This window comes from Tetrao urogallus (assembly GCF_951394365.1).
Source record: "Tetrao urogallus genome assembly, chromosome: Z".
Lineage (NCBI taxonomy): Eukaryota > Metazoa > Chordata > Aves > Galliformes > Phasianidae > Tetrao > Tetrao urogallus.
The window spans coordinates 58,385,726-58,397,939 of NC_136816.1; the positions used below are offsets into that span (position 1 = coordinate 58,385,726).

At 37.2% G+C, this 12,214-nt stretch overlaps 1 protein-coding gene across 2 annotated transcripts in view; it reads left to right on the forward strand.

Moving 5' to 3' along the window:
* The window catches only part of PLPP1 (phospholipid phosphatase 1), a gene marked incomplete at its 5' end in the record, with an annotated part of 54,700 nt that overhangs the window by 14,012 nt on the left and 28,474 nt on the right, over positions 1-12,214 (forward strand). Inside the window, one exon of one of the 2 annotated variants that reach the window (XM_079548038.1) lies at positions 8,787-8,938. The exons of the other annotated variant lie outside the window; for it this stretch is intronic. Coding sequence (XP_079404164.1) covers positions 8,787-8,938 — 152 coding nt within the window. The remainder of the gene's footprint in view (positions 1-8,786; positions 8,939-12,214) is intronic. 2 annotated transcript variants of the gene reach the window in all.

Below are 12,214 nucleotides of genomic sequence, written 5' to 3' on the forward strand. Positions count from 1 at the left end.
GATTTGCTGCATTAGTGAGCCTAGTTCATTATCTTTGGGGAGAAAAACAGTACAGACTTCCGAAGTTCTATGAGACAAATAATCTGTCTTTTGTTCACAGTGAGTTAGTCTGAATGTTTGTGGTGATAAGATTTCCACTTCAGTGGAGTACACAGATCTGTACTTAGTGAGTGTTGCTTTCATATACTTTCACTAAATTTGTCTTAATTTGAACACCGTGGCTTGTGTTTAAAAAATGTGAGGACTCCTTAAACCCTTCAAAATGGGATACAGAAGCTGGAAAATACAGAGGCTTGCAGAAAAGAGGCTTAGTCTTTTGTCCTTTGAAGACCACATGATTTGTACAAAGAATGTTTTTAACACTGCAGTAGATTTCTTAAGAATATTTCAAGCCTGATTTTAGACAAGTTTTAGTACAGTTTTAGAGAACCAAAATCTAACTACTCAGAAGTTCAGGCTAAAGATTATTCTATCTATATTATCTAATCGGGAGAAAATTCAGGCTGCCCAGAGAGGTTGTGGGGTCTACTTCTCTGGAGACATTCAAAACCCACTTGGATGTACTCCTGTGTGACCTGATCTAGGTGTTCCTGCTCTGGCAGGGGGATTGGGCTGGGTGATCTTTTAAGGTCCCTTCCAATCCCTGACATTCTGTGAATCTGTGAAAAGTATATGTTGAACTGATTAAAGAACGGGATAGTCATTTAAAACATGTCTGAAATCTCTGTACCTTATTACTCAAACTTTAAATACCTGTTTATTAAAGTTGCAGAGAAAGTGAAATGGAAAAAAAACATAACAAAATAACAGGATGGCCCAGTTTGGAAGTGACCTCAAGCATCATGAATTTTCAACCCCCCTGCCATAGGCAAGGCCACCAATCTCCCCATTTGAAGCGGTTCTCAGCAACCTCACAGCAGCAGAACAGAATGGAAGTGCTCTGAGGCACCAACAGAATTGTCATCAGTTCCATTCAGTTCCATTTTTTGAGAAAAGCAGTCTGAATCTGTCAATTTGCTATACATTCTTTTTCATAAGCATTCATGTGTGTCTAAATTGATGTGTAGAAGTGAACTAGCAATAGCATTCCCAGGCAGTGTTGAACTTCTGAAGAGGCACTTCAATTACTTTAAATTATGCGTTGAATTGCTTGATTATTTTTCCTTTAAGCTCCGCTGTCATATTTAAAGGATTTATTTCTGTACTAGAAAGTCAGCTTTTCTCCCTTTTTTTTTCTTTTTTTTTCTTCTTCTTTTTCTTCTTATTTTCTCTCTAAAATGGGAGAGGAACTCTTGACCTTATGGCAAACGTACCTAACCATAAACTTCCAGTAATTGGTGAAGACTACTACTGCAATTTCAATTGACAACGTCTCTGAAATTATAAATTTGAATAAGACTTATCAGAACAGAATAATCTCCAATAACATTTTGCTTCTGTTGCACTTGTAGGATTCTCATAGTAAAATTTTATTACATCTGTTCAAAGAGTTGGAACATGTAACTATCATTTCCAAAATACTCCTTATAAATGAACTCCTTATAAAATATCACTTTCATAAAGTAGTGGAAGTTATAGAATAAAAGTTAATTACAGTATTTTCTGAAAAGATCTGACTTTGAAGCTGATGGGACTCTATCGAAGCAAGGGATATCTAAATTGTATTTGTATTTCATTGCTGGAACTTGGAAGGAAAAGAGAATAGGGTTGTAGGATGAATTCTGGAATTGTCTGTAGGCAGTTCTTTGACCTTTTGCAAGAGGTGAAGACTAACCTTCGTGCCCACTGAAAACTTAAGAGCTAAGGCAAACTGTTCAGACCTAAGTTTCTGTTGCTGAATTTTAGGTGGAGTCCAACTGAATGCTTTTTAATTTCAAGCTTGTCATTATCAAGTGGAAGGAGGAAATCTGACCTGGCTGGGAACAGGAGAATCAGACGTTCGGGCTGATTTCTTCTACTGGACAGTCTCATTGGAGGCTTGAGATTTGATTGCAAGGCAGCATAAGTTTTTGGAAGTCAAAGTCTTCAGCAACGACAGAGCTGATTCACAAAAGTGTATTGGAAGTAGCTCTGATTATCTATACCTAGTCAACATCTTATCCTGGCAATAAGACTTTTGTGAACGGATCTGACTTAAAAATAAATTCACACCAGTAATAGTATCTAATGCTAAGCAAGGAAAAGCTGATAAATTGCATTTCTGTGCAATCTTTGTCCTCATACTAAAATTGAACAGGACACGTTTTTTAAGTTGGACTTAACCTCAGCTCTGTCTCCTCACGAAATAGAAAGAACTTGTGGGAAGAAGTTGAGGAAAACAAGAAAAAAAAGATATCTGCATTATGGAAAGCAAATGGTTATTTGGATAGTCTGTCTTTCAGCCTCTGGCTCACCTGATCACACTTGCTGTTCTGCCTTATGCAGAGAATTACTTGTGAAGAGAGCTGGGTTTTTTACCCTTTTCTTCTGCATGAAGTTGAATGACAAAATATTGCAGTTGATCTTCATGAGCCAAGGATTAATGACATAATTCCACTTCTTGCTAGGTGCCCTCTTTAGCTATAATTTTCTTTTTAAGAAATAGAAAGTAGAGTTGTCCCATTACCTGAGGAAGTGGAAGTCTAACTTTGTCTGCAAAGAGCTGTGTGATACCTTTACCAACTCCTGCAGAATGTGAGTGATTGTATGGAGTGATTCTCTGCTGTAAAGCCTTAATCAAGTTGTCACAAAGCACATATTTCCAGGCAGGATTTCTGGTGTTGTACAGATAAACACTATGGATGACAACTTGTTTTTGCTGACAACTTGTAGTGAATCTCTAAAAATATGCAGGGGAAGTGTTTAACTTACACTCTGATTTGAATTTCCGGTGTAAGGAGACAATCTTAGTTTTTTCTATGGAATCTTTTTCACAGGAAGATTAGATCTTTTCTAGTTTGCAGCTGTACTAGTGAAGTTGACATTAGATTATAGGATTGAAGTGGTGGTGGTTTTGCTGTCTTTATTCTTTGTCTCAGCCCGCAGAGACAAATCATTTTAATTTTGTTGCCTTTCTCTGTAGAAAATCCATAGTTATCCAGTGCTTGTGCATAGATGTAGGAACCTGATCAAGACTAGGAACATGAAAAGAATAGACTTCTGCAGAGTATTTACTGGAGAGTAAAAATACAATCAGTCAGAAATTGTAACAGCTTGAGTGGAAGTCTAATCCATTAGATTGGATGACTGCATTGGGCAAGAGAAGTATGTGATGTAACTAAGAAATACTTAGTCTTATCAGCTGAAGTACTTGTATTTTTACTTACTGAATTGTCTGAAAGACTGTTTCAGAATATTCACCTTATAGTGTATACTTGTAACAGCTGTTTGTATTTGTTGTTCTTTAATTCTTGCTTTTTGATGGATTGGTATTATATTATCTGTTGCCAATGCAATTACTTGATTTACAGCCCTCGTGTTCTATTGCACTGTGCAAATTCCAACTTTTTTCATTTTTGAGATAATGAAGAATGTACTTTAGGAGTCCATCTGTCATCATGTAAGATTAGATAAATTTGCAAACTGTTTGAATGCTGTATCAGAAAAAAATTGTTGTTGGCTATCTAATTAGATTTTTCCCAAGGCACTAGCATTTCTCATGTCTGCTCTATTACAATAGTTACAACAGCCATAGGAAATAAAGTTTTTCCCCCATAGATGAGCTCTGGGAGCTTGTCATTCCAACATATGAGTAATTTAACTCTATGTGCATGACTCTGAACTTATTGTTTCACAAATCTCCTTGTGTTCCCATGTCCTTAGAGTAGTTTTTCAGATAAAAGTGGAAGACCTTGCTCTTCCACATCAAAGAATTGTCAACAAGAATTATTAATGAATTATATGCTGCATAACACTAGCTATCATGACTTGGACCTGAGATTACCCTACTGGTAACCTTTTCCCAACCTTATAATTTTTCTTAGCATACCTTTTGTCATCCTCCTTGTAGGCATTTTCCTCACAATGTTACAAGTGACTTGGAAAATAAAGTATACGTATGAGGTGCTTTTTGGTGTTATTGTATGAGAAGTATTTGACAGAGAGAGAGCCTTTAATGAGCCTTAGCAATCTCTACTTTGCACTTAAAAGATAACTCCCTATTATTATTATTTTACTTTCATGTGAAACTTTGAACCCAATTGATTTTTTTTTTTTTTTTTTTTTTTTTTTTAATGTTGCCAGAATTTTCCCTTTGAAATTGTAGCTTGTTTGAGGGGAAAAACTGATATCTGTAGAAAAAGTGTGCTTTTCCTTTCACATAGCTTGACAATGTGCAAGTACGCAAAATGAACAGAGGTGTTTCCTTCCCCCCCCACCCCCCCTTCTCCCCTGCCCCACCTTAGTGATCCACTGTTGAACCTCTTTCTCCTTGAGAAAAAAAATTTTGTGCAATTTAGGTGGATAAATCTCCTGACTAGGAAGTATAACAGCTCTAAAACCTTTAACATTTGGTCTGTGATTTTGTTTAAGAAGATCTTGATGTTAATGACAGCTATACTGTTATGAAGACAGTGTCACTTAATCTTCAGTCATTTCTAGTCCTCTGCAGGCTTCATAATTTAGAAATTGCTGCCATAAAGTGAAAGCTCATTCCTATGCTCTGGAACTGGTATCTGTGAGGGTAAAATAAGTAACATGTCTATCACAGTTGTAGGGCTAACTTTGTGCTTCTTGTACTAAGAGGCATGTCTCTTTCAGTGCTTTTATGTCACTTCCACTGCTTGTTTTGCTTGTATCTGTGAAAGCCAAACTTGTGCTGCAAAAGTACTTAAGATGTGCCTTTGAAAGGATTTCAGTTTACATACTGAGCTTGGTTTTGGGGGATTTCTTGATCTGTTCTTAAAAAATCAAACCTTGGATCTTTTAAAAATCAAACTTTGGATCATTTAAAAACAGAACAAAACCCCAAATATTGAGCTATTTTTCTTCTTGTCAGAAACAGTAGTTGCCCCTCTGATTTGAATTCTTTGCTTTCTTTCCCTTGAAACCAGCTAGCAGCGAAATGAATTGTGTGTATTTAAAAGAAGAAAGTAGATTAAATATGCTGTATGGAGCATATTCTGAGGGAGTAGCTACTGACATTGGATGGTACTTTAACCAAAAAGACCTCAAAACTAGTGTGATCGTGACTAGGAACTATCTTGGACTGAACAAATAGTAAATAACAATTGTGTGACTCTAGGTTTAATTGCATTAGACAAAAAAAATCTGATGAATCTTCTGATTGTATCTGATTGTCACCTCATTAAAAAAACTGTTCTTACAAAAATTAAAACTTAATTACTTCAAGTATTCATCGCTTCCCTAACACTGTTTAACTTTTCAAATTAATTCCAGGTAGATATCTAGAACTTTTAAGACTATCTTTAATGAAATTGTTCTGTCCTACCTAAGTTTTACTGGATGTGACTTTTGGAAATGTTGACTTTTGTGCTAAATAGGAGTGTTTGCAAACACTTACTGCTCTTCAGCTACCGAAGAGCTTCCTCAAAGCTGTCTAAAACAATTAATTCTGTAAATTCATACTTAAAACTGGTTTTTTGAGTAGTCCATTCAGAATTTGCAAGATACAAGTGTACAACAATAGTTGATGCTATGTTTTTTATCTCAGTAATAGTGCTTAGAATCCAGAAAGATCAGTGGAATTTTTTGGTCTAGAAAGAAGTTTGAGTGCTAGAGTGAAGTTCTTTAACCATGCCTTTTATTTTGCTAGATCAAGAGTCTGGTAAACTCAAGCAGTGGAAAATTAAACTGAATGATGTACCAAACTGATGAAAATGTGTCTCACTCAAGTGAGGGAAATGAAATTATGAAAGAGAAGACATTTTAACTTAATTTAGATGGTTCCTATTTGCTTAAAAAGCAAAACAACCACAAACTTTAACTTGTTCACTTAAACTTAACTATTCTGTTTACATTGACTTGATATAGGATAATGCTGCAAGGAATTGCAGACTAATTACTGCATAAACTCAGCATTGCTGAAGAGAGGGCACACGTTTCAGACACCTTTTCTTTGCAAAAAAGAATGCAGTTTCAAAACATAACAAAATAAATATAACCCAAGCTCTCTGGAAGCTTGCTGTCTTTGTGCTGATGAAAAACTGCAACAGTGAGGTTGGGGTAGCAGGAAATGAGGAGTCGCCTTGATGCTATTTTTCATAAAGCATTCTTTTAAGAAGAGTAATACATAGCTGGTGACCTGGTGCCAGTGACAGCACCTGACTAGGAGAGCAGAGACTTTAGGTTTTGATAACCATCCAGACATGGTCCTGGGCGCCCTGGTCTGGGTGTCCTTCCTGGGTAGGAGTTGGACCACATGGACCCAGAAGTCCCTCAGCCATTCTGTGACTTGTGTTTTTAGGCTGAACTCAATTTTGTGAGCAACAGCTTTCCTGCGATTGAATCTAACCTAAAAGAGTAAACCTGTAAAAATCATCAGTATGAAAATAAGCCTTTTTCTTTATATCTTTACATCTTTTTTTTTTAGATCTAAAGAAGTATCAAATCTTCGTATGTGCAGAGCAAAAGCGGAATTTTAATTCTGTCACTCTTTGTCATGTTAACAATCAGCAGGTTCACTCATGTCACACAATGTAGCTAACTACCAAACAGCTGATGATGTACCGGTATGCTGTCATAACACCAGCACAGGGGGAGTGCAGAAATGAGGGCTGTGGTGTCTTCCAAATCCATTTTGTTCTTATTAGGATGAATGGACAGCTTTTTTTTTTTTTTCCCACTGGTAGAAAGGCTGTGTTTGCACAGCACAGCTGAGCTCTCAGGGTTCTCTGCTGGCGGGTATCTGAATGGTTCAGTGTTTTGGATAGGCTTTGGCTTGGCTCAGCTCTTAACCTGTGCTTCTGTCTTTTTTCTGTTCCACTGGTGTGCCTGGATGGCTTCCAGCACTAGGTCAATCATAGTCTCTCTGGTGTGGAACTGGTAATAGCTCCTTTTCACAGTGGCAGGTTTTTTCTTCCCTGGAAGTAACAGGAAGCTCTGCATGCTATTAAATTTTACAATTGTAGCAATACAGACTACATCTGATTGTGATGTGCCCAAGTATCCCAGCTGGGTGCTACCAGGAGCTCTAAACTACTGCACTATGGCTGTGCTGTATCACACTCGTTAGGGATCACTTCAAGGAAGTTCTCATCTTGTGAGTCATTAGCTTGTTGTTTGTTCTTCTGGTTTTAAAGTGGAGCATTTATTTACAACAGTTACTTCAACATAATGTGAAGAGCAAGATCTGAAGCAAATCACTGGTGTAACTGAAGTACTCCTCATCTGTGCCTGGCCCAAGAGTCAGGCTTAGTTTGGAGGACTTTGGTGGAGATTAAAAAGGGAGAAAGGATCCTTTTCAAAATCCTAAATTTTTTTTTTTTTTTTTTTTTTTTTTAAACCTGAGCATTAACTTGGTGTGCCCCTGCTCTTCCTACCACTCAATTCTTTTACTACTTGATTGCTATGTTTTTCTTTTTTAATCCATCCTTTTTTTTTCCCCTGCATCTTTTTTCTTTTTTTAATTCTTTCTATATTTACTTTAGTTTGTAGACACTTGAGGGTGGTTGATGTGTGTATATGGAAAGGAAGAGCTGGATTGTGTCTCCTCAGAACCTCTGTCAGGGGAAATGTGACTTGAACAGCATCCTTCTGGCAGGCAGCAAAGAGGCTGGTTTTTATCCTTGTGATAAGGATGGTAGATTGGTAGATAACGAACACTTTCTCCCTGCAAATGTTCTTTAACTCTAAGCTGGTATGCATTTTGTATGTGATATTAATGAATTTTGAGCAAGTGCCCTTAAACACTTAATGTCACTAAATCAAAAAAAGACAGTTTTGTTCAATGTTCCTGGTAGCCTCCCACTTCTTTTTTATTATACAGTCACTTCTTTCAGAGGTAGTTCATGCCAATACAGGCAGTGCCTGCGGAGTCTGTGTGTGTCAAGTCTGAAGGATCAGACTTAGAAAATGTGACTCTACTTGTCTGTGGGAATTTTTGCTCTATTTTGAGCTTCTTGTGAACTTTGCTTTCAAATGACCAGTTTTAGTTAGTGTTGCAGGTCTCCTGAGCTACAAACAATTTCATCTTCATCTTGTGCTTAGGGTGAGTCAGAAACTTCTTTTGTGGAAGATAGGAATAATATCTCCAAGCCTGAGGCTGTTGGGCATGTGCAGTGACCACATTGTTCCTTGGACCTGTCCAGTGAGTGTGTGAAGTGAGGAGGCTTCTTGTATGCACAAGTAGTCAACCCTTCCCCCCTTCCTAAAAACTCCCTCTGCTTTTGCACTCCCTGAGGAGCACGCATTTTCTGCTTTTATGAAATGAGAGTTTCTGCTCTCCTAATTTCTCAACCTGGCCAGAAAAGAGGTAAAGGGACAATTGTTGCTCACTGCAATGTAAGTGAATAGTGAATAACTGTGGCAGTAGCAGCAAACTGAGTAACTCAGTGGCTGTCACTGAACTGTTTACTCACTCATGGTTTCAGACTGCTTTCGTGCTTGATGTGCTACAAATATGAAGGTGAAAGAAATCCTATCTTCCTTCCTTATGCTTGTATGTATGATTCAGCAGCCTTTCCAGGGAGCTGCAAAAACAAAAAGGCAGTCATCGGGCAAAGTGCATAACTTTCTGACTTGCTGCATGCCTCTTCCTCTTTATGCACTTCTCTTTGCATATTTGGGGGTGTAATAATCACTATAGATTTAATGTTGCTTTTGTAATGTATTTTTTTCCTTTTTGCTAGCTGGCTTGCCTTTTGCAATTCTCAGTTCAAGACGTATCCCCTTCCAGAGAGGAGTTTTCTGTAGTGATGAATCCATCCGCTATCCATACAAAGAGGACACCATTTCTTATAAGTTGTTAGCAGGAATAATTGTTCCTTTCAGTATAATTGTTGTAAGTTAAACTTTTTTTCATTGCATTTGGTTTCAGAGGGGGTGGGAAGGAGGGGGAATCTGTTAATACAGATCTCTAAAACTGTGTTCTGTAGGATTTCCCAGTTTCAAAATAATGCCCTTCAACTAGGTATTAAAGCAGTAGTAATGGTGTTCTAAAAAAGATAACTTGATAAATTTCTGCTTTTTGAAGCCAAACAAATAGAATTGGAGAACTGAAAAAGAACATGGTAGAATTATGACAGTAGTTGTCTTTTTTTTAAAGTTACTTAATTCTGTGGCTTGAGATACAGAAAATTAGTTCCTTATTGATTGAAAATAACACAGATGTGCACCAAATGACTGTCTTGAACATTCCTGTTCTGGGAACTGCTCTTTTCAGAAGACAATTTAGTGTAACATAGTAGTCAGCTTTCCTACCTGCTGCACAATCATTGGAAGTTCTTCTATATGTGGAAGTATAACATAAGTACAAACTTCTTGAATAAACTAATAATAGAAACCCTCAAAATTCTGACTTCAATCAGAACTAACCACAAACATAACCCTAGAAAAAAAGAATGAGTAGCCAGGGAATTTTTTTCCTGAAGTTGCACCTTCACACAGAATCCATTTATGTTTGAGTTAATGCCAGGGTTTACTTTTATTCTGCACCTCATTTGAATCAACTGAGTTCCTAAGGTTGTCTTCCTTTCACATTGAATCAGCAAACTGGTAATATTCCCTGTGCAACTGCTAAGTATCCATTGAAGGGGATGAGGCAGTTTAGAATCTCCCTCTTTGACTGCAACTCCTAGCTTAAATGAACTGATTCGAGCATATTTTAACTCTGCCCCTTGAGATTTAGTTGTACTCTGCCAGGTGAGCCAACGTAATAGCTTCTTATTGAGGAAAAAGTCAGGTTCCACTTACAGCACTGTCTTTTGCCACCTACAGTGTCACGTCTGAATTGTGCAAGCTACTGGAAATCCTTAATCTGGTTGAAAATAGCTTTTAGCTTTCTGCTGGGTTGAGTGAAAGGGCTCCTGGAAGTGTAAGCAAGAAGTATCAGTGCTAATGCCTGAAGTGGCATGAACATGTCATCAATTGAGAGTAAGTCTGGAGCTCAACAGTTAACCATTTCATGCCTTATATCTTGTGTGACTGCCCTCCAGGTGAGGTTTCAGCATCACGGTTCAGATATGTCAGAAAGCTTATAACTCAGCTCATTGTATCTATGTGCTGATTGTCATCAGAGTTGATCACGTTACAATTTGAGCAGAACTGAAACTTTCATGCCAGATAAGGTCTTTAGGTGTTTAACAATTTATCCAAGTATATTCTTGAAATTAAAACAGGAAAAGAAGCAGAATATTGGCTAACTGCTTCTCTGGGTTACAAATCAGAGAATACTATGGCAGTCTGACTCTTGTACAAATACTCAAGACAGGGATTTTTTTCTAGGTTCAAACATGTCAACATGTAGGTTGTGTGCTCCTGGATGGGATCTTTTTTCCGTATCTGTAGAAATGTGAGGACTGGGAACCAGAACTGGCTTGCTGTGGTTTTTTTGTTTTTTTGTTTGTTTGTTTGTTTGTTTGTTTGTTTCTTGTGAGTAGGAGGAAAGCCTATGGTTCAAGAACTTAAAAGAAATACAGCAGAAACTTTTTTTTACTCTTTGTTCAGTTAACTGGCAAGAGATCTGTGCTGGAAGATCTTGCCTTTTATGGTAGGACCACTTCTTTCACTCTGCTCATGCTGGTAGTCAGTACTCCATAAGAGCAGCCATACTTGGTCACAGCTGAGGTCCATCTAGTTTATTTCATTTCAGCAGTGGTTAAAACAGAAGTAAGAAAGAACAGAAAAATACTTTCCTATTGGCCACTTTTAGATGAGGGCCTGTCTGAGTCAGAAAAGGCTTCAATGAACTTAGTAATTTTTAATGAATGTATTTCCTTTGGTTTTTATCCAGTCTCCATGTGAGTCTGTATACATGCTTGTCTAATGAAGCCACCTTCAGAACATCTAGAGATCTTTTAGTGGTGAAATGAAAACAGTCTTGCCAGAAAATCAAGTCAGACACTTAAAAGCACGTATTAGTGTCTTATCCTCAGTGCTTTTACGTAGTCCACTGCAGATGAATACTGTGAGTCCAGTGAAGTAGCTGTAGTGATATCACTTTTTGTCATCTCAACTGAGTCTTTCTTTAAGCTTTTCAGCCTTGTTCTTTTAATAGGATTAATTGTGGCTGTAATACTTTGTTTCAGTTTACTTCATTAAGAGGTATTCTCTAGGATTTGTTTTAAGAACATACTGACTTCTGTGCTTGAAATGTAGATTTTTTTTCAGCTTTTTGTCCTTGTTTTGGTGTTTCTCTGCTTCAGTTAATGTTCCAGCAGGGTGCAGAATGCAAAAAAATTGTTAGTGTTGTACCCTTATTAACATGTCTGCCTGCTTTACATGTGCGGAGCTACTGACAGCCACTTTCCTCAGGTGTCAGTGCCTTTTTGTACAGCTTAATTCACACAGTCTCTGCCTTTCTGATATCATGGATGTGTCACTCTTGTAAGTGATAGATGGAGCTATCACTGAATCCTTAGGATTTTTGAAAGTGACTTTATACACATATATCTAAGCTATTCCTGTAGAAGAGCCTTTCTATATAAAATAGGGCTGGCTGACTCATATCCAGTCACTCTGGATAAAATAGTAATATAAGCAGTGGGACTGAAGATTTATATACCTGTTCTAAGAAAAACATGCTTTCTGCCAAAGGCAGATGTTGGAGGAAAAAATCTCCTATCAATACTTAATAAGTTCATGATGCATATACTTTGAACACACAATATGAGAAATCCTTTGAGCTTTTTCTCCCCTAAAGATAAACTTTACTTAAGGATTAGGAGGTTACTTTGTTTAAATAACTGGCCTTTCACATGTGAAAATCAAATTTAGATGCTTCAGAATGGTTTCTGGCTTCACACACAAACAAACAAAAAAAAAAAAACCCACCAAAAACCAAACCAAAACAGAAAACCATGAAAAACCTGATAAGACAGAAGAATTCTGTTTAGCAGATACTAAAGTAGTGAAAAGTCAGTGTAGGATGGAATATAAAATTGAAGAGAATACTTTTCATCAGCTTTGTGTCAAACAGTATGAATGAATTTTACCCAGTGGAAGCTTTGTTGTAATAAATATTCTGAGAATCAGCTTACCTGTACAACTTGCTTTTATAAAGTGCAACGTGATGCACAGTAGGGCAAAAATGATTTATTTTAAATAATAACGTGTTTTA